A 22,024-nucleotide genomic window follows, 5' to 3' on the forward strand; every position below is an offset into this window, starting at 1 on the left:
ACACCTGATTCAACTGGAAGCACAGGAGGTGTATGCCTGCCCAGTCTGCTTGAGGTCTGATCCTCTGTCCCTAGAAGTCAACAGCAAAGGTCCTAGTTGGGTGACGAGATATCAAGTGTGAAAAATTACGACAGAGATGGGAGGTAATAGGGTCCTGTGTAAGACAAAGCCCCTAATATGAGAACAGTCCTGATAAAATCAGGACATCTGGCCACCCTAGATCCTAGTGCATTCAGTGGTTCATGAATCATGGAAGCAGTAGCTACCTGGTGGATTTTAGTTACTTACCTTGATGTTCCTGAAAGGTGTTATAAAAAAGTCTGATGTTTCAAGCACAGGAATCAATGCCAATAAAATGTAAAACAACAAATGGTTTTCCATGTTGGAAAAATGAGCAATGCTACTTTGAGGGTTATGTGCTAATAAATAATACCCTATTTAGTCTGTTAATAAACAACCAAATGTGAAAACAGGGGTTAAACATTAGGCAAACGGAGGGGAGAGAGGGAGGGGGGAAGCAAACAGTGAACTTTTGAAGTTATAACAAAGTTTGTAGAAAACATTTGCAAAATCTCTGTCAAAACGTTTTAATTACAGTTAAGAGTGAAAATATATTCTCTCTACCAAATTAACATTTTGCATTATACCTGAGTGTCTGAATGTCACAAAATCAAATCTCCATTATGGTTCTAACATTAGCCTTACATTTGCACACATACCTCCAACCCATCTTCCACACATTCCTGCCCATTTTCCACATACAGGTTCACACCCCATTGTAGTAACTATACCCAGATGTACAGATACTCATTTCTTAACCTGTGTATTTTTATATAATATAAATAATATATAAGTTTTAATAAAAAAATTTAAGTACCTACCCCTCCATGGCTTAGAAAACTTTCTTCCATGCTCCTGCCCTTCTGCTGTTTACTCTCTCATGAGCTGGAGACACCTACAGCCTTATCCAATGCCAGAAGTGGCAGGTTGGTGGATCAGGAATTATTAAGTTCAATATAATTTGATGTAAATAAGGCAAATAGATGTGGCAATAAGGAGCATTCTCCAGCATAAGTGATGAGTGGTTAGAGATATATGGATCCTGAGATAAAGCTGGTGTAACTAAGAATTTACTGGTTTCAGAGTAGCAGCCGTGTTAAAAGAATTTGTATTCGCAAAAAGAAAAGGAGTACTTGTGGCACCTTAGAGACTAACAAATTTATTTGAGCATAAGCTTTCATGAGCTACAGCTCAATTCATCGGATGCCACAAGTACTCCTTTTCTTTTTAAGAATTTACTGACTTTTTAGATCCTAATCCTAAAAATACTTAAGCACATACCTAACTCTGTGTGTGTGAATAGTCAAGTTTATGCTTGAAAATTTACAGCCCTATAATGGAAATAGTTAACTGTAACATTGTGTTTAGTTTAGGTATTTTGTAAGAGGAAAAAATCTCAACTTTAAATATCTGTCCAAAGCCCCAAGCCTTTCAGTGCTGCAGCTGTGAAAGGGACACTGAACAGAAAGGAGGTTTCAGTTCTGGAGGGTTGTTTTTTGTCTTATGAAAGAACCTTGGCCTCGAGAGAGGGGAGTAGCTATGGTGGAAACCATCGGTTTTCAATTTCCCACATTAGGCAGATCTAGCTGGTACCTGACATACATCTCCTAGGTAGGCTGCAACCCTGCTGGGATTGAGGTGGAATGCCGCAGGTGGGACCTGTCCCCTACGTGGACTGCACCACTGTGAGCTTGAAGTGGACCATTGCATGCTGGGACCTGTCCCCTAGATGGACTGCAGCAGTGCAGGCCTGAGGTGGAGTGGTGCATGCTGAGATCTGACTTCTAGGTGGGCCGCGCCTAGGGTCTTCGCACTGCTTGGTTTGTGATGGAGTGGTGCATGCTGGGCCTGCTGTCTCTGGATAAGTCAGCTGCCCTGAGAGGGTGAGTAGGGGAGCACATGCTGCTGCTCTCCATTTGTACCACTCAGGTGAAGAGTTTTGGCTCCAGGCCAGAAGACAATCAGAGCAGCCTCTCATTTGGGCAGGAGACCTGTGGTATGGGCCACATCAGGCAGGCCCACTGTAGAGAGACTAGCTGCTAGCACCAATACTGGGGGCATTAATTTTCAAATTCCAAGATGGCTGCTTAGGTTAGCAGGAACCCAATATCCAAGATGGCCGCCGGGGAGGACGCCCACATCTGTAATGGCTGCTTAGGTGACTGGGGGAGGTTGCCCACATCCAAGATGGCCATAGCATTGACGTAAAGAGTTGTACCATAGAGAGGAAGGCGGGCTTGTGTCTACGTGCGTTTTTTTTTTCTATGGTCGAGGGAGGCCCATGGGGATTTGTATGGCAGCCGCAGTAACGTTCGTAAGGCGCCCGGGCAGCTGAGCGGCTCCGGCCCCCGAGCGCTGAGGGGCCGCCGGAGGTTGGGAGGATGCCCCTGGCCGCCTACTTCTTCCTGCGGGCCGTGGGCAAGGGCAGCTACGGGGAGGTGAGCCTGGTGCGGCACCGGCAGGACAACAGACAGGTAACCGGGGAACTGGCCGCGGGAGGGCTCCGACCTCCCCTTTCAGACCCGGGGCCTGCGGAGGCTCCGACCCCCGCCTCAGTCCCGGAGCCTGGTGAGAGGAGTGGGGGTTCTGGGGACGCGGGGTCTGTTTCTCTCCCTGTCCTGTGGGGCGATCTGGGGAAGCGATGTCCCGATTTTACACCGCCCCCCCCCCCCCCCGGGCCTTTAGAGAACGGTGTGAGGAGGAGGGTCAGGGTACAGGGAAGTCTGGCTCCCCCTTCCCATCCCCCCGCGCTCCAAGGGGAGTGGTTAGTTTGTGTTCTTAGCCAGTTCCTTGACCGCAAGATCGTCCTTTCTCCTCTTGGTCCAGCTCTGCCTCCAAGTGTGGACAATACCTGATTCTGTGATCTCATTTAGACTGCTGTGCATTGCAAGGGGCCATTCCTTCCTGACCCTTGCCAGAATTTATGCTCTGAAGCATGGAGATTTTATTATCCTTAACCTTTTTGTAATACGTTCTGAGATATCAGTCACAAAATTGTCCAGCCATGGTGTTTAGTGCTGATCTCCGGGATTATACAAATTGGTTACAATTTTTTTGGAAAAGGGCTATCTTGATTCAGACAAAGGAGAAAATGTTGATAAAACCCTTGTTCACTATGTTAAAATGTTACATAGCTAAGTGTGGTCTGGGGTATCATTTTAAATAGGTGTTGGTTTAATGCCATCATAACATTTTTAAAGTTTTATTAAATAGAAAAAGATAAGTTTAAAAATTCAGAATGTAAAGAATTGTTTTCATTTTAACAATTTCCTTTTCTTTTAGCTGTATAGAAGCTTTCATTAAGGGGGGGAAAAACCCTGCTTTGATAGTCTTTTGGATGGTATTAACTGCCCTTTTGGAGTTAAAATAGAAGGTTTTGAGATTCTTAATCTGATCCTTTAGGACAAACACTCAAAAGGGGGAGAAGAATTAAAAAGATAGAAAATGCATTTTTCTGTCTCTGGTGCTGACTTTCACTTGCTGCCTCATTGCTAGAGAAACATAGGCACAGTACATGGTTATATCCGCCACTACAAGACCTGGCACATTCAACAGCGGCAAAGTTTAAGTCATTGCTTTTAAGGCATTGTTTTAGCGTGCCCCTCTTGTCAGAGTCACAACAGCATTGTGAATGGTGTCTTAGCAGGCTTAGAAGAAAATGGAAGAAATAAAGTGCGGAAAGAAAACAACATGAGGGAGGAATCTAAGGTTCACATCCCATGTTACATTCAGGATTTAGCTGAAGCTGATGGAGGTGGTGGTGTCTGGTTCCCTTTCTTGTCTGGTCAGGATGTCTGTGAGGATCAAGACAGCAAAGGCCCAATGGTCTCATGGTGGGTCTCTGGAGACTGTGGAGGTGGTAGCCATCTGGGTAAAGCTTGCTTCTTCCCTTCCATACGCCCCACTGCCCCTCTTTAGTGACTCCTGGATAAATAATGTCCAAGAAGGGGTAGCATCCTCATCCTATTAAAATTAACCAATCGGAATATGTTGCAGTTACTCCTACTACAAACATTTCCCTTTACTTGTAGAATCTTTCAGTTCATTGTCATGTTAACCGTTGACTTTAGCAGGAGCCTTGAGCCCTTATCATGATGCTTTTTAGTGTAAACAGTACAGTTTGTACCATAGTTTGCTTATGAAAGTAAGCAAATTTTAAAGGCAATTTTATGTAACAAGCTGATTCGGACTTTTGATCTCTTTGCACAACACTACATGCTAAGTTGTCCAAGGGCACCACTCTGTGAAACGAAGTATTATTACCTTTTGTTTTAACTGCACCTGCTTTTAATTTCTTTGTGTCTTGTTCTTGTATTATAGGAAACAGCAAAAGGGAAGATCTGATCAATTTTTACTCTCCTTCAAAATTTTCAATACCTTATTTACTAGCCCTCTAATTTGCACATGGCATGATAACTATTGCAGATGAGCACTAGGGTAGACATTAAGGATGGTCAAGAAGGCAAATGGCAAGGATACCAGTTAAATACCTACCTGAAGAGAATACAAATGGTGGCATTTAGGTTTAAAATTATAATATATGTAAAGTTTTAAATTTCAGTTTTGTGCGTTCGTGATGGGAAGCCATATTTGTTTCATTCTTACAACAACATGGACACTGTTAAATGTAACTCTGTATTTTAAAACATTGTTTTATAGATTTTTAGAATTTGCCAGTGTTTCAATAGTAGATTGGATGTTTTCATAACAAATCTTTTTCCCCCTTCTTCCCCCCCCCAGTACGTCATCAAAAAGCTAAACCTTAAACATGCATCCAGCCGAGAGAGGAAAGCAGCAGAACAAGAAGCCCAGTTGTTGTCTCAGCTGAAACACCCCAACATAGTCACCTATAGGGAGTCCTGGGAGGGGGAAGATGGCCTGTTATATATTGTCATGGGCTTCTGTGAAGGAGGGGACCTGTATCATAAACTTAAAGAGCAGAGAGGCAAACCTTTGCCAGAGAATCAGGTGGTGGAATGGTTTGTCCAGATTGCCATGGCATTGCAGGTATTAATATACTTTAACATATAACCTCTTCGTTTTAAAAGAAATAGGTCTGTTTTTGCTTGCTTTCCATTAAAAAAATCCCTTAATTTCAGTTTTGGTGTGTTAACTTTGCTTACAGATTATCAATGTCAACCTAAGGTAGCCATGTAGAAAAAGAGTTGCTGTTGTATACTTTACCTCCATCATTTCAGTATTGTAGACAATGTGACATGATGGTTGGCAGTTAATTTTCATTGTAGCCCATAACTATAAAGTTCTGAATATAAGCAAGTTTTGTTCTAGTTAAGGGGCTGTTTCTGTTATTCGTAACCCTGTGTTTCCACGGGTTTGCAACTCAATTATACAAATTTTCTCTGTGCTGAAACTTATTGATAACATCTTAAAAACTAATTTTAACCAACAAGTGTTTGCACAAAAAAACTTACTACTTGCAGAAGTATTTTGCTCCTGTAATTAAATTAAATTTTAAGTGAAAATTTCCAGACCATTAACTCCTAATTTTTACTGGAAGCTGCTTCAGTCTGTTACATTTTAAAAATGAAAGGAAATCAAATCACAAAAAATTCATTACAGTAAGGTTTGTTTTAAAGACAATAGTGAGGAAACTAGGATGTTGGATTGAAAATTCTATTTTTAACTTGCCAGTGGAACTTGTCATCAGGGGATGTTGTGAAAGCAAAAACTGTAACTGGATTCAAAAAAGAGTTGGATAAGTTCCTGGAGGATAGGTCCACCAATGGCTATTAGCCAAGATAGTCAGGAATGCAGCCCATGCTCTGGATATCCCTAAGCCTCTGACTGCCAGATGCTGGGACTAGGTGACAGGGTGGAACACTTGATGGTTGCCCTCTTCTTGTCATTCCCTTTTGAAGCATCTGCCATTGGCTATTATTGGAAGACCGAATATCGGGCCATTCCTACATTTGTTTGTTGTGGCTAGGAATGCAAATGTCCACAACAGCATCTGATCTTTCTCATCATAGGCCTAATCCTGCAGTTCTTACTCAGGCAAAATTCCCACTGACTTCTGAAAGTCCTTAATTCAGACAAAATTCCTTACTAGGACTGCAGGATTGGATCTGCAATCAATTGCAATATGAAGACACAATGGAGAGTGCGTTAAGGACTGAGCTTCAGCCTCAGTTTTGCACGTTTTGCTTCTATATAGGCACGTTAAACTAAAGAAATAACGACGTTGTCTATATACATATGTTGACATGAACAGATTAGTGTGATTATTAACTGTAATTCATCTCTTATATAGTGACGTGTAGTTTTGTTGCATTTGTACTTTTTTCTTTTTTGACTCTGGTCGGAGGAAAAGAACAAATTGATGTTTAACTTGCTTGAAATACTTTATTTTTCAGTATTTACATGAAAAACACATTCTACACAGAGATCTCAAAACTCAAAATGTTTTCCTGACAAGGACAAATATTATCAAAGTGGGAGATCTGGGAATAGCCAGAGTGTTAGAAAATCAGTATGATATGGCCAGTACTCTCATTGGCACACCTTATTATATGAGTCCTGAATTGTTCTCCAACAAACCTTACAACTACAAGGTAAAGTATATTGATACAAATATTGGCCCCAATTATGTTAGTTGATTTAAGGGAGCCTTAAACTCTGAGAAGTTTATAAATTATCTAGAAGAGTAATGCGAGTTATTTTGTTGACTTGCCTATTAACCATAGAGCACTACAATCTTATGTGTTATGAAAGTAATGCCTCTGTAAAAAGCACTTTTTGGGGACTACTGATTAACTTTTGCTGCCTTTTTTACTATTACCAACAGGGGAAAAAATTAATCATAAAAAGTTATCTTAAAGGAAATTAGTTTTTCTTTAGTGTATGTGAATTGTCAACGTGTGTTAATTTGTTAGGACCAGGTTTTGTCAATCGACCGTGTAAGTTAGAATTCCAGTTCAAAGAAAAACCTTTGTTGTATGATAGGACACTGGCATATGAAGCCTAAGATAATTGTGACAGGCTTTATCTTTAAAATTGCTATTATATATGTAATAAGAAAACAAACCAAAAAAACCTAACAAGCATTTACGAGTATGGAGATAAACATGTAAGGGAAGGCAGATCAATATTCAAATATACGCATAGCTTATACAGTCTTTTAAATAAATGTACATGTGAAATACTGCATTACGTATTTAAAAAAACACAAGTATGCCCCTTCGTTAATTAAATTGCAGCTGTTGGCCACATGTACCAAAAACATGAACTAAGGAAAAACTTCTGTTACTATAAATATAGAAAGACTTCCAGTTTTCTCCAAGCTGCATCTGGCCACCAGTGGGTAAAATGTTTTCTCTCCCTCACATGCATTACGAAGCTCATGATTCATGTTGATGTGCTGCTACGCTGCTCGGAGCTCCATTGAAAGTCTGGAGTTCTACATGGGCGCAGTAATCTGCATGTATAGTTCACAGTACAGGATTGGGACTTAAACATTATGGACATAACTTTGCTTAATTGCAATCTATATTATTTGCAGATAGTTTATGCCTGAGATTTTAGTGAGATGTAATTATATGGGAAGTCTGAAGAAAGAATTAGTTTCAGAACTCTTTGAAGCTAAAGGAAATCAAAGAAATGTTAGAGACAAGCCAATATTTGAAATCAGGATAATTTTTTAATGATCTGTAACTCAAAAACAGACCGACCCTCTTCACGCTTTGCAGAAAAATTCTTCTTACCCTTCAGAGTAAACATGGCCATACTCAATACAAACCAGTTTTGTTACCTGAGTCCGCAACCAAAAGTTTATAATGGAATTTGGTTGTGATCTTAACTATAGTGGCTGCCAACTCAGCATAACATTCTGTTCCTAATGGGCTGTTCAGGAGCATATTATCTACCTTTTTAAAAATAAATTTTCAGTATTGCATCTGAAGCGCTTATGCTGATTTTTCTGGTTTTCTTTTCACAGTCTGATGTTTGGGCTTTGGGCTGTTGTGTTTATGAAATGGCCACGCTGAAACATGCCTTCAATGCTAAAGACATGAATTCTTTAGTTTATCGAATTATTGAAGGAAAGGTAAAAACTGATCTAAAGTTGTTTTTGGTTCAGTGAAAACATTTTGGAAATATGCTACAGTAAGAAGATCCTTCTGATGAGGATGCTGAATCATGGTTTTTAAATGCGAAATTTGTATATTCAGACCTGTAGTCCAATCTTGTGTCTGGAACTTGAGATAACTGTTTTCAATCAAAAGTAAGAATTTCAACTCTCATTTGTGGGGTTAGTATAATTTTTTTTCCACGTGTGATGAGAAAACTGCATCATCCTGTCCATTCTAATGTTTCGTGTGAGATGTGGGTACCTACTGAGGTAATGGCAGATCCAGAAAGTAGTTTCTTTTTAAGGTATCACTAGAATTTTGTTGTTCACCTTGTGCAGCTAGTAGATTGGAGGAAGTAAGTCACTTCAACACTTTCGAGTATAAAGTTTCCACTTTTAACATTATGTGAAGAATCATATCATGGTGTTTTCTTGTTTGACATATACAGCTGGATTACTTTAGCACAATGGTTCTCAAACCTTTTGTGCTGGTGACCCCTTTCACATAGCAAGCCTCTGAGTGCGACCCACTCCTATTATAAATTAAGAACACTTTTTAATTTTTTTAGCATCATTATAAATGCTGGAGGCAAAGCGAAGTTTGGGGTGGAGGCTGACAGCTCACGACCTCCCCATGTAATAACCTCGTGACCTCCTGAGGGGTCCTGACTCCCAGTTTGAGAACTCCTGCTTTAGCTCAATGTTAATTCCTGATTTGGTTTGGCATGTTATAAAACAAATTTAAATCCTGATCTTCAGCTGTATCAAAAATGTTTTAAATAAACTGAAGATTCTCTGTGATTAGATTTTCATTTGCAAATCTTAGAAAGCACAACTGACCAGCTTTGAATACCTTGCTTTAAAATTTCTGAATCCAGCTTACCAGGGAATTAATTTTTTTTATATGCAATCTTTTGTGTATATTGGCCATATTTTGTGGTTAGCTGTTCATTAAGAAAAAAATTGTATAGAGTTCTTTCATTAAACTTTACACAAGCCTCTGTTCAGTAAGATACTTAAGCACTTGGCTAACTTTAAGTATGTGAGCTGTCCTATTGACGTCAGTGGGACTACTGTACTTAAAGTTAGGGATGTGTTTAAGTACCTAGCTGAATCAGAGCCCTAATGCTCAAATAATGCAGCAATTCCTGCAGGCAAATGTGTTAATGGTTTTTGTGTGCTGTACATTGATGTAGTCATCAAAACAATTAGCTTCCTATTATGAAAATTAGCAATCCATTCATTCCCATAATCAAATGTATCCTTTCAATATAATTACAGCTGCCACCGATGCCAAAGGATTACAGTCCACAGCTGGCAGAACTAATAAGAACTATGCTTAGCAAAAAGCCTGAAGAAAGACCCAATGTGAAAAGCATACTAAGGCAACCATATATCAAGCATCAAATCTCTCTGTTTTTGGAAGCCACAAAGGCGTAAGATATATTTATTTTATTAATAGTTCTATATAAAACTATTGGTTTGCGTAACAGATTGTTGAGCATAATGTTGTAATCATTGTTTTACAATTTTTGCCAGATTTCGGAGCAGGATGTTGAAGTTAGTTTTGCTGTGTGTAACTGCAGGGTATGGGGCAGAAAGGATCTTTTGAGATTGTTGAGGGAAGGAATTATTTGAGAACTATAACAGGAGAGACAACTAAGAGAGGATGGAAATTAGTTACATTAGGCCTATGTAGAAGGAAAGTGGATTTAAATTTGGGATTGCATATTACCTTCAGAAAGTAAATCCTCCTATTGTTTGTCCACTTCGAGTATTTGAAACCAGCCAGACAGAAAAGTCTTACCTGATTAAATGTTAGAAGTTGTATTTGGCTGCCCTAATTAGGAGCACTTAGTAATAAACTGCAATGAATCAGTGTTTAATTTTATAGAAAAACTAAAAACCTTATTCTTAATGTATCCATTATTTGGGAAAAACATGCCACATTGTTTGGTTCATGTCCACTGTTGATTTTTAGTATATTATAACTTGTGAAAGATGGGAGGATATATTACTTATTAGAGTATGGGACACCCCAGGTTTTCTTCATAGCTCTGGAACTGAGGCTCCTTAGGCAAGTTGATTAACCTGTCTGACAGTATTCCCCATCTGTAAAATGGTCATGGTAATATTGACCTACTTAACAGAAAAGTTGTAAGGATTAATTAATATTTTAAAACAATTAGATCCTCAAAAGGCAAGTGCTATAAAGGAGCAAAGTATTGTGGGCATACAGAATTTTAAAGTGATGTGCCACATAGATTGTTCCCTGATTAACAATCTTATTTAGAAAATCAGAGGTTGTTCTTTTTTTAATTGACAACCGGAGAATCCCACTGTAATCCTCAATTTGATAAAATTAAAAATCGAAGGTAGCTTAGCTGAAGCAATGGAGAAGACCTGGTTTGGGGAGTAATCTTGAGACTCTCAGCACTAATAAGGTTGAAGTCTCTTGCAGCTGTGATACACTTGGACTGTCGGATGAAAGGAAGATAGCTGCATGAGCCCTACCTTTCCACCAATGCACAGAGTAGAATTTGGGTATGTCTACATGGCAATTCAGCACCTGCAGCTGACCCATGTCTGCTGACTTGACCTCATTGGGCTGCGCAGGACTGTAGAATTTTGGTGTAGACTTTGGGCTCAGGCTGGAGTCTGGGCTCTGGGACCCTCCCCCTCAAAGGTCCCAGATCCTGGGCTCCAGCCTGAGCCCAAACATACACAATGCAATTTGACAGCCCTGTACCCCATGCCCCACGAACCCGAGTCAGCTGAGATGGGCCAGCAGTGGGTTTTTAACTGCAGTATAGACACATCTATAGGATCTGTTCTGAAGGGTCTCTTTACTCTTTTTTCTGGTTGGAGGAAGAGCATCATGGTCGCTTAAGAAGAGGGGGATGTAGCTTTCAGATTGGGACATGCGAGACCCTGTGGAGGCTGGTCTTCGTTCAGTGCCAGACAATGAGAGGGGGAGGAAAAATCTTGGATTATGGGAGGGAGGATGTTAAATAATGAGAGACGCACTCTCCCCAGTCACTGCGTTTATCCCAGTTCATGTATCTCATATTTAAATAAAACAAAAACAGGACTGCTTCTCTCCTGCTGACCATTCCAGCGTACACAGACCAGAGTGAGCTCACAAGTTGAGAGGAGATAGTGGTAAAAATTAGAAATGATTCTGTGACATTTGAGAAAATTACAAATCATCTGGTTAATAAACTCTGTGCAAATTCCAAGTTCTTTGGTAAATCTGTGATCTTGCTTGCACCAAATAGAAAAGTGAGATAAAGACAGACAATAAATCCTAAATATGGATAGGAAATATATACTGTCACTTGCGTTTCCTTATCAGTCTGTGTTAAGGCCACTTCATCATATTTGAAATCACCAAAAGACAAGTTCCTTTTGCTATTTGCTTGTTTTTAACTTGATGTTCAACAAAAAAGTTGAATATAAAATTTTGTCATCAGATTTGGTTAACTACTTCATTACTCCCAGTTTTTGAGACCTATTGGCAATAAACTTAATTGTCAAATATTTTTCCCCAAATGGATGAGCCTTATTGTCTTGGTTGTACACTGTGCAGTCACTTACACCTATGCAAAGTGGATATAAATTACTACCAAATCAGTGCAAAGTACCACTAACATTCTAACTCTGCACAGCTGAAAATGACTATACAACAGTGGTCACCAACCAGTAGATCGCGATCAACTGGTCGATCCTGGAGCCTCTGACAGTCTATTGCGATGTCCGTCTGCTAAAAGTCCGGCAGTGCAGCAGGGCTAAGGCAGGCTCCCTGCTTGCCCCAGCCCCATGCCACTCCTGGAAGCAGCTGGGGCAAGGGGTGGGGGCAGAGGTCTTCGTGCGCTGCTCCTGCCCGCAAACATCTCCCCTACAACTCCCATTGGCTGGGAATGGAGAACTGCAGACAATGGGAGCTGCAGGGGTGGTGCTTGTGGGCATGAACAGTGCACGGGGACCCCTGCCCTTCCCACCCAAGGGCTGCAGGGATGTGCTGGTCACTTCTGGGAGTGGCATGGGGCCGGGGCAGGCAGGGAGCCTGCCTTAGCCCTGCTGCACTGCCATCCGGGAGCTGACCGAGGTGGATGCTGTCTTGCAGGAGCCCACACCCCGAACTCCCTCCTGCACCAGAAGCCCTTGCCCTGAGCCCCCTCCCAGAGACTGCGCCCTGAGCCTCCTCCTGCACCCCTGCCCCAGGCTCAGCCTGGAGCCCCGTCCCACTCTCTGAACCCCTCGGGCCCCAGCCCAGAGCCCGCACCCCCTCCCGAACCCCAACCTCCTGCCCCAGCCTGGTGAAAGTGAGTGAGGGTGGGGGAGAGCGAGCGACGGAGGGAGGGGGGGATGGAGTGAGCGAGGCAGGGCCTCAGGGAAGGGGCGGGGTAGCTCCTGGGTCACACTTAAATCAGAAATTGATCTTCTGCATAAAAAGGTTGGAGATCACTGCTATACAAGATACAAAGCAGAGAAAATCAAGCCCAGTGTTTAGCACTTCAGATAGAAACTCTGTAGTGGAAATTTAAAATATTTTCTACAAATGTAAAAGGGTTAGGTTCTGTAGATGGATGGCATCTATTTAATAAGGTAGTCTAAACCACAAACATCTTAGTCTTTGTCCTTTTTTTGTTGTTGCCATTTTCTTTAAAGAAAAACAGCCAAAAATCATCAGAAAATATCTGATTCTACACCCAGAAGTGCTGCTTCTGTGATCTCGGTGAGGACTCGATCTAATAATGGAAACCTCACACCCAAAAAACATCCCTCTGAGCAAGCCAGGAGAGAAAGTGCCGTAAGTTACTTTTTTCCAAAGGATACATTGGTTTTTTTAAAATATTTGTGTAAATATTCAGTGACATGATATAAAAATATATTTTGAAATGCTTTGTGATTTCCTAATATATTTGTATTCAATAAAACTGTGTAAACAACATATAAAGGGGGAAAGGAGCTGTATTCATCTACAGTTGGAGCTAAAATAGTCATGGATTAGTAAAACTAATTGCACTGGTCTTTACTGAAAAATACTCATGAAACATTATACCTAATCCTTATTCTGTGAAGCTGTTATGTGGATTTTTTTTAACCATACAGTTGCATAAACTTTTGCATATGGCACAATCATGTGAATGCTGTGATACTGTATACCCAGTAGAGTATCTGAAGTCACTGGACTAACTGAAATGCAAATGTTTAATGACAGGCAAATGTTGACAGTGAAAATATTTGCTGCAGCTTGTGACTGGAAAATGATTATATGTTTGAGGAAAATTGCTTGTTACCAGAGGTGAATACTTTACAGTAGTCCAAAGAGATCAAGTCACAAAGATTAATCACTTGCCCGCTGTTCATTTTCTGCACTGTTTGCCAGTTGGTGTTAGTTTTTAATATTTTGAAGCCTTAAACATGTGGTTTAATACATTTTGGAGAGCTACTAGGAGGACCCTGTTTATCACTTGTGGTCATAGGGGCAAAGTGGGTGCATTGCTTATGGAATAGGCTGTGTTGACATCTGAAGTCCCAAGCTTCTCATCAGACTTTATAGCTTATGAGAGTCTTTGTTATATCCAATTGGTAGTCTCTAAGGTGCCACTAGTACTCCTTTTCTTTTTGCGAATACAGACTAACATGGCTGCTACTCTGAAACCTTTGTGTTATCCCTTATCGATGCTTCCAAATAGTACTTGATTATAATTTTGTTTCATTATCACTTTATGTACTGTCTGGTATGCAAGTGACTTCTTTGAGCTTCTAAAATACTCATCAGAGGGTAATTCCACTTCTGCTTTTTTTAATTACAGAATGAAGAAAAACATTTAATCAAAGATAAAACTTTTGAAATTCATCCCTCAGAGAAACCAGCAGCTGAGCCTGAAAAAAATGCAAACAAGAATGAGAAGAACAGCACAGGAGTTTCCATAGCAACAATTAGCAAAGTGAATATTGATATTTTACTGTCTGAAAGGAGGAACTCTAAAAGTGATCACTTACTACAGGATAACAAAGCAAGGTGCTTAAGCATTCCTAGTGAAGTAGAATCTAAAATAACATCTAATGGCCCACAGACTAAGGAAGATAGACTACAGCAAAACTCAAAGCAAGTTTCTGGAACTGAAATTGTGGATTCTAAGCAGTTTGCTGCTGTTGTCTCAGATGAAGGAGATGACACTTTGAAACTCCTGCAGCCTGTCTCAAAGGACCAAAAGCAAAATGATGACCAGGTAATTATTTAACTCTTAAATGTGCTTGGTAGAAGGTTGAACTAGTAGATGGTTTATAGAAAGAACAAAGCTGAACAAATGTTACCTTCAAAGTGGAGCACTTCTAATCAGGCTTTGGGGTGCCGAAGCAGTTAAAAGCTCTAGTATCCCTGCAGCACTGCTTCTGTATAAGACAAAGGCTGGGGCTCAAACCTTAATTGTCTTTGTTCTTGCCTGGGATCAAAAATTGTCTGCTTCCAATTGTAAAAGGATGAGGCAAGAAAATGTTTGGAGCTCCTACATCCCTATTCCAAATGGACTATGCTTCTCTATCTCTTTCTGCCATGTTCAGCCCTAATTTGGGATGGGGATTGGAGGAGGAAGGGAGAGTATAATGGAAATGGAGTTAGAGAAGGTAGAGGATGGTGGAAGGAAAATGTAGGAGAAGAAACTGAAGGGAAGGAGGAAGAGAGATGAAGAGATTTTAAAGGAAGACTGAAGGAGGGGAAAGGAAAATTTTGTTTAATGGGGATGTGATTACTAAAGAGAAGAGTAAAGGAGTAAACAAGAAATGAGACTACCAGAAAAGAGAAGCCTTGGGAAGGGGGAAAATGTTAAAGTATCCTGGCCCTCCCTCCTCTCCAGCTTCCAGAGTGCGTCATTTGGGTGATTGGTGGAGGCAAAAACATTGACCATTGACCTTTCCCCTGCACTCTTCAGCATTTGCGGCCAAAATGATTCTCTTACCTGCTTCCCCAGCACATTCGTGTAAGGGGCTTCTTTGCCCTTGCCTCTTTCTGGTGCACATGAACAGGGCCAGCAATATTTTGACTCTTAATGAAAGTATATTAAAGTAAAATACAGTTGATTTCCCTGTTGTGTCTTATGCCTTGGATTTAAACAGTAAGTCTGTCCTGAATATGCAGCTGTCATTACCATTCAATCCTATATAAGGACGTTGTTTCATTTAGTTAGTGATTCACCAAGTTCTGTTCTAGAATGAGACTTTTAAAGCCTGTCTTTCTCGCATTGCTAATATGTACACTTTTTACTAAGCTTGCTCTTATTTTAGTTCATGAAAATGTAGTAACTTATTTCAGAGTTTGGACTCCACTGAGAAGCTTCTAGCATCGTTTGTTCCTGTCATAATTCAAGTAAGTGTTCTACCATTATAGTTCTGCTTAGTTTGTTGGCTTTAAAATAGTTGTATTTCTTTAAAGGGAAATCTCAAATGTTGTTGTCTGGTGACTATCTTTTTCCCCTAGAATATTTGATTTTTGGAGAAGGATTATTATTGCAATACAAATTGGTTTTCTGAAGTTGCTATTAGAATGGTGGAACATATCTGAAATTTTGCTAACACGTATTTGTTGTAAAATACTAAAACAGGATATTGCAGTATTACGATAGACATAAGTATACAGAACTTGTGAAATTTGTTTGTGGTTACCTGTTCAACTAATGTGCTGACTGTGATGGGGAGCATGATTTTGAATGTTCTAACTTAGATTATTTAAAATGTTCACCTTGTTGCAATGTTAATGTAGTGTGTTTGGTGGTTGTTTGGGGGTGGTATATTTAAAAATTTTTTTTGTATTTCCTGTCTCTAATTTAATTTGAAATAGCTGTTTATGGTGGTTGTGATTAAGATAAAATCCGTAGCATTCCAAAGGGTTAAGTGGCCTTTGTTAATATATGCAAGAACACGTCTACATTGGAATCAGGAAAACACATGCCTAAAGATTAGAAAAATATTTTTACCTTTTTAGGATGAAGCCTCTCATGGAAATCCAGAAGATGTTCAGGAAAAATTCACTTCTTACTTACAGCCTCATAGCTCTTTCTATGAACCTTCTCTCTCACGGCAGCAATGGCAGAAGAAAAGGGAGCTAGATGAAGTCTGTTCAGAGAAGGTGCAGATAAAAATGTGTATCTATAAAATGGCAGTGTACCTCTATCTTAGTTTTCTTTCCATCCTACAAAAAGATTGTAACAGTTTGTAGATCCTTTCCACTAGTTGAACCATCTCCAGTCAGTGTATAATCTCATTTCATACACATCCATAGAATTGCATTTATAACAAAATGGGTAACTCTCTGCGGGCCTTGGAAATATACTTTTGTGGGTGCCTTTTGCCCAAGGATTTCAAAGCACTCTATGATCAGTAAGCCTCTCAACACTCAAGAGGTACAAAATTATAATCCTTCTAGGAGACATGAACAAATTAAAGCCCAGAAAGATTATATGACATTATTATTATTTATTTTATTACAGTAGTACCTAGAGACCCCCAGCCAAGACTGGATCCTTATTGTGGTTGGCACTGTATGGAACATATAGTTAGAGACAATCCCTATCCCCAGAGAGAGCTGACAGTGTAAATAGACAGACGAAGGATTGGGGGAAAAGGGTATGACATACAAGCATAGTGAACAGTGCGGTGAGCTTCAAATGTCATTTTAGTTCTATGACTTTTTTGTTGTTTTTTGCATGGGGTTTTGTTGTGAGGGTGTTAGCTAAATGTAGACAGAGGGAGTATAAGGAAGTTAGGGAAAAGTGTGTGTGTGTGTGACAATAAGGCAATGGTAGAATTGTGAATAGGACCCAAGAGTCCTGACTCCCAGTCCTGGGTTGCTAGTTTAGTGTTTGCAGTTCTAGATTTCAAAGCATTTTAATTTGTTGAAAGAGGAAATGAGACTGTAATCATTTTCTGATTCTCTCTAAGCTCACAGAAGTTGCTCCGTGGCCCTTACCTTCTCTTCCTGATGTGAATATGAAGACAACTTACAGCCCTGCAGATCAGCATGGCACTAAAGTCACAGAGTCTGTAAATAGCTCTAAAAATAGTGAGAGAGCAATTTCAGAGGTTTGTTCTGAACATTTTATGTTCAGATCTATTTTTGTCATTTTCTTACTATTTCTTCTGAGTAGTTTACTCCAAAGGCATGTGGGGTGGGGAAAAGAAATGTACAGAAGCTATCCTCGGTGATTAAATTTCTGTCTTGCATCTGACTGATCAGGTAGGAGGAAAGAAAGCCAGCTCCTCTTTCCCTTAATTGAAATAAGGAGGCTGGAGGCTCCTTTCCTACAGGAATTAGGTTTGTTGATAAAGATCACCATGGAAAAAATTTCATACAATGCATACTGAACTGCCTGAAAACTTTAGTTAGTAGCCATCTTTTCCAGGTGTATTTGGACAAAAGTTTTCATTTCAAATATGACAAAATAAAAAACCACTATGACTGCCACTATTAATATTGATTTGATTTATTTAAAGGGTAGACCGTTGTCGGCAAGAGAGAGGAGGAGGCTAAAACAATCACAAGAAAAGATGTTTCCTTCTGGTAACTTTTTTTTTTATGCTAACTCTTCAACTGATGCAGTGGGATGGCTTCTCTATGGAAACACTAATTTGCAATCTGGTCTTTAGTATTAACTTCCTCAAAGATACAGTTGAAATATAGCTTTGATGTTAATAGGAGTTTTTATTTAACACACCTTTTATTTTTGTAATGCTCATTCAGTGGCTCTAATGGTGGCAATGTGACGTTTCCACAAGAAATGCACTTTTCAGCTAGAAGCCTCGGGTGTTTTTGTTGGCTAGTTTGTCTGACCCTGATAGTATGTTTGGAGGACACTAAAATGCTTTACTGTCACCGGTGCCCAGTTTGCAAAACAAGATTAAAAGGTTCAGAATCAGAATTAGTTGAGAAAAATGAGTTTGGTCTTGTTCATGTCACCATCACAAAGTTACCATACAACTGGTATTAGGAGTAGTCTGCTTGAGATGCCCAGGACTGGAATGTAAGGTGGTGGTGAATGTCATCATTTAAGTGCATTGGCAAAGCTTTTTGGAGAGACCCAGGTCAGGAATGGAACAGCAAAGGATAGTGAAAGCCAGAATTAAGAGTCCTTGGTAGAGCAGTGTGGGGAATTAGCAGAGCATACACCTACATTGTGCCAGACTTTAGTGTCTCCCTTGTACCTATTCAAAATAAATGTAAAAATGTGACTGGGCAACAAAATGGCAGATGAAATTTCATGTTGATAAATGCAAAGTAATGCCCACTGGAAAACATAATCCCAACTATACCTATACAATGATGGGGTCTGAATTAGCTGTTACCACTCAAAGAGATCTTGGCGTCATCGTGGATAGTTTTCTGAAATCATCCACTCAATGTGCAGGGGCAGTCAAAAATGCAAACAGAATGTTGGGAATCCTCAAGAAAGGGATAGATGATAATACAGAAAATATATTGCCTCTATATAAATCCATGGTACACCCACACCTTGAATACTGTGTGCAGATGTGGTCGCCCCATCTCCAAGATCTATTAGAACTAGAAAAAGTACAGAAAAGGGCAAGAAAAATGATTAGGGGTATAGAATGGCTTTCATATGAGGAGAGATTAATAAGACTGGGACTTTTCAGCTTGGAAAAGAGGCGACTAAGGGGGGATATGATAGAGGTCTATAAAATCATGAGTGGTATAGAGAAAGTAAATAAGGAAGTGTTATTTACTCCTTCTCATAATACAAGAACAAGGGGCCACCAAATGAAATTAATAGGTAGCAGGTTTAAAACAAAGTATTTTTTCATGCAACACACTGTCAACCTCTGGAACTCCTTGCCAGAGGGTGGTGTGAAGGCCAATACTATAACAGGGTTCAAAAAGGAAGCTAGATAGGTCCATCAATAGCTATTAGCCAGGATGGGCAGGAATGGTGTCCCTAGCCTCTGTTTGCCAGAAGCTGGGATTGGGTTACAGGGCATGGATCACTTGATGATAACCTGTCTGTTCATTCCCTTTGGGGCACCTGCCATTGGCCACTGTCAGAGGACAGGATACTGGGCTTGATGGACCTTTGGTCTGACCCAGTATGGCTGTTCTTATGTTCTTATGTCATCCTTCTAGTGCCTGCGGCAAGACGAGCATCACATAGTGCGGTAGTTGAAGCAAAATCACTTGTGGAAAATCTTATTACAGTTACTCAGTCCTCGTCAGATCCCAGTATTTCTCAGGTAAACTGGGGTCATCTGCTTTTGAAATATTTAAATGCAGACCAAATTTGAGTAGAAAAATAAAAAAAAAAAGTGTATTACAAAATATAACATGCTGTAGAGGAACCTCCTGGCCAATAAGAATGCATGGCTATTCTGAAGCTGTTGCTGCAAAAGGCATTGGGTACAATAAACACCAATAACTCAACTTTTAACTCAGCTTTTATATTTGGTAAGATCAGTTTCCAATTCAGGTCAATTCACTCAGCAGAAGCAAAGAATTGAATGAATCAGTTAGCCTCTCTGAAGTATAGTTATGGCTTACTGGGTGGATAGCTCAGCCTGCCACTTCCTGAGCTATATTTTGACTATGGATAAATAATTTCACTTGCTGTGAGTTGAAAAATACCCTGAGGTTTGTTCATTCATGTAGTCTGATTGGCTTATCTGCTAAATTTGCTTAAAACAAATGTTATGGAACCGATGCTATGAAAAGAAAAAACAAAAAAAATACACAAGTGAAGAGAACTAGTAAATATATATAATTTTTTTTTTAATGAGAAAACTGCCATTTGAGTGGGCACACTGAAAATCAAATATCAATAAAACAATCCCCCAATAATCCGTTTCAGGCCAGTTGGTTACTTGGAATACTTAATACTGTTTGTCTACTGGGGTTTGATGATTACTTCTCAATTTGTAGTCCTATTGGCTAGTGCATAAAGTTATATGCTGACAAAAGTAGTAATTGTTAAATCAAATTCTCAAAACTTTACAATGGAAATGATTGATTTTTCATTAACATCTTCATTGCATAATTCATATATATCTTTAGTAAGATCATAAATGTATTTTAGTACACAAAGTAGAAGTTTCTTTAAAGGTACACTTCTAAATATGGACTTGAAAGAGGTCCAACTTAGCCCTGGCCTACGCTACGAGTTTAGGTCGAATTTAGCAGCGTTAAATCAATTTAACCCTGCACCCATCCACACAATGAAGCCATTTTTGTCGACTTAATGGGCTCTTAAAATTGATTTCTGTACTCTTCCCTGACAAGGGGATTAGCCCTGAAATCGACATCGCAGGGTCGAATTTGGGGTAGTGTGGATGCAATTCGACAGTATTGGCCTCCGGAAGCTATCCCAGAGTGCTCCATTGTGACCACTCTGGACAGCACTCTGAACTCGGATGCACTGGCCAGAGAGACAGGAAAAGCCCTGCAAACTTTTGAATTTCATTTCCTGTTTGGCCACCATGCCAAACTGATCAGCACAGGTGACCGTGCACATCTCATCAGCAGAGGTGACCATGGAGTCCCAGATTTGCAAAAGAGCTCCAGCATGGACCGAACAGGAGGTACTGGATCTGATTGGTGTATGAGGAGATGAATCTGTGCTGTCAGAACTCATTCGAAAAGACTAAATGCCAAAATATTTGAAAAAATCTCCAGGGGCATGAAGGACAGAGGCTATAACAGGGACCCACAGCAGTACCACATGAAACTTAAGGAGCTCGGGCAAGCCTACCAAAAAACCACAGAGGCAAACGCCTGCTCGGGATCAGAGCCCCAGACATACTGCTTCAATGATGAGGTGCATGCAATTCTAGGGGGTGCCCCTACAACTACCCCACACCTGTACGTGGACTTCTGCAAGGGAGTCTCACGCAACAGGGATGAGGATTTGTGGGACGAGGAAGATAGCACACACCAGGCAAGTGGAGAAACCATTCTCCCCGACAGCCAGGAACTGTTTATCACCCTGGAACCAATACCCTCCCAACCCAGACTCCCGGACCTTGAAGGCGGAGAAGTCACCTGTGGTGAGTGTACCTTTTGTAAATATAATACATGGTTTAAAAGCAAGCGTGTTTAATGATTATTTGCCCTGAAGACTTGGGATGCATTCACGGCCAGTACAGCTACTGGAAAAGTCTGTTAACGTGTCTGGGGATGGAGTGGAAATCCTCCAGGGACATCTCAATGAAGTTCTCCTGGAGGTACTCCCAAAGGCTTTGCAGAAGGTTTCTGGGGAGGGCAGCCTTACTGCATCCTCCATGGTAGGACACTTTACCACGCCAGGCCAGTAGCACATAGTCTAGAATCCATTGCATAAGAGAGCATGGCAGCGTGTGGTCCCGGTGTTTGCTGGCATTCAAGCAACATCTGTTCTTTATCTCTCTGTGTTATCCTCAGGAGAGTGATATCATTCATGGTCACCTGGTTGAAATAGGGGAATTTTATTAAGGGGACATTCAGAGGTGGCCGTTCCTGCTGGGCTGTTTGCCTGTGTCTGAAAATAAATCATCCCTGCTGTTAGCCGCGCGATGGGGGGAGGGGTGAAGCGATCATCCCAGAGAATTAGGGGTGTGTATGTGTGTGTGTGTGGGGGGGGGGGGGTTAGTTGGGTTTGTGCTGCATGTTAACCTGAAAACATCAGCCCCTCCTTTTAAATGGCCAGTGTGTCTTTTTCAATTTTACTCTCCCCTTTTTTTTCCCCCTCCCGCAGCTGCAAATATTTCAACACTGCTACTAGCATCTCCGTCCCAGAGGCTAGCACAGATAAGAAGGCGAAAAAAACGCACTTGTGATGAAATGTTCTCTGAGCTCATGCAGTCCTCCTGCACTGAAAGAGCCCAGCAGAATGCATG

General features: G+C 40.5%; 2 protein-coding genes across 16 annotated transcripts in view; one reads left to right on the top strand and one right to left on the bottom strand.

Annotated features, from left to right (window-relative positions):
• The window catches only part of LOC102947070 (inter-alpha-trypsin inhibitor heavy chain H3), a 42,911-nt gene extending 42,407 nt beyond the window's left edge, over window positions 1-504 (bottom strand). Inside the window, exon 1 of the mRNA XM_037904400.2 lies at window positions 289-504. Within this exon, the coding sequence (XP_037760328.2) occupies window positions 289-381 (93 nt within the window). The 5' untranslated portion in view covers window positions 382-504. The remainder of the gene's footprint in view (window positions 1-288) is intronic.
• A 791-nt stretch (window positions 505-1,295) lies between these two features.
• The window catches only part of NEK4 (NIMA related kinase 4), a 29,930-nt gene continuing 9,201 nt past the window's right edge, over window positions 1,296-22,024 (top strand). Inside the window, exons 1-14 of one of the 15 annotated variants that reach the window (XM_043552227.1) lie at window positions 2,152-2,534; window positions 3,704-3,893; window positions 4,801-5,067; window positions 6,435-6,632; window positions 8,015-8,122; window positions 9,428-9,582; window positions 12,818-12,959; window positions 13,969-14,388; window positions 15,468-15,521; window positions 16,137-16,280; window positions 17,093-17,233; window positions 17,645-17,711; window positions 19,287-19,393; window positions 20,433-21,196. In XM_043552227.1, coding sequence (XP_043408162.1) covers window positions 3,891-3,893; window positions 4,801-5,067; window positions 6,435-6,632; window positions 8,015-8,122; window positions 9,428-9,582; window positions 12,818-12,959; window positions 13,969-14,388; window positions 15,468-15,521; window positions 16,137-16,280; window positions 17,093-17,233; window positions 17,645-17,711; window positions 19,287-19,393; window positions 20,433-20,477 — 1,851 coding nt within the window. In that variant the 5' untranslated portion in view covers window positions 2,152-2,534; window positions 3,704-3,890 and the 3' untranslated portion in view covers window positions 20,478-21,196. The other 14 variants (XM_043552219.1, XM_043552225.1, XM_043552222.1 and 11 more) reach the window with 14 other exon arrangements.

The sequence above is a fragment of the Chelonia mydas genome, chromosome 7 (assembly GCF_015237465.2).
Source record: "Chelonia mydas isolate rCheMyd1 chromosome 7, rCheMyd1.pri.v2, whole genome shotgun sequence".
Lineage (NCBI taxonomy): Eukaryota > Metazoa > Chordata > Testudines > Cheloniidae > Chelonia > Chelonia mydas.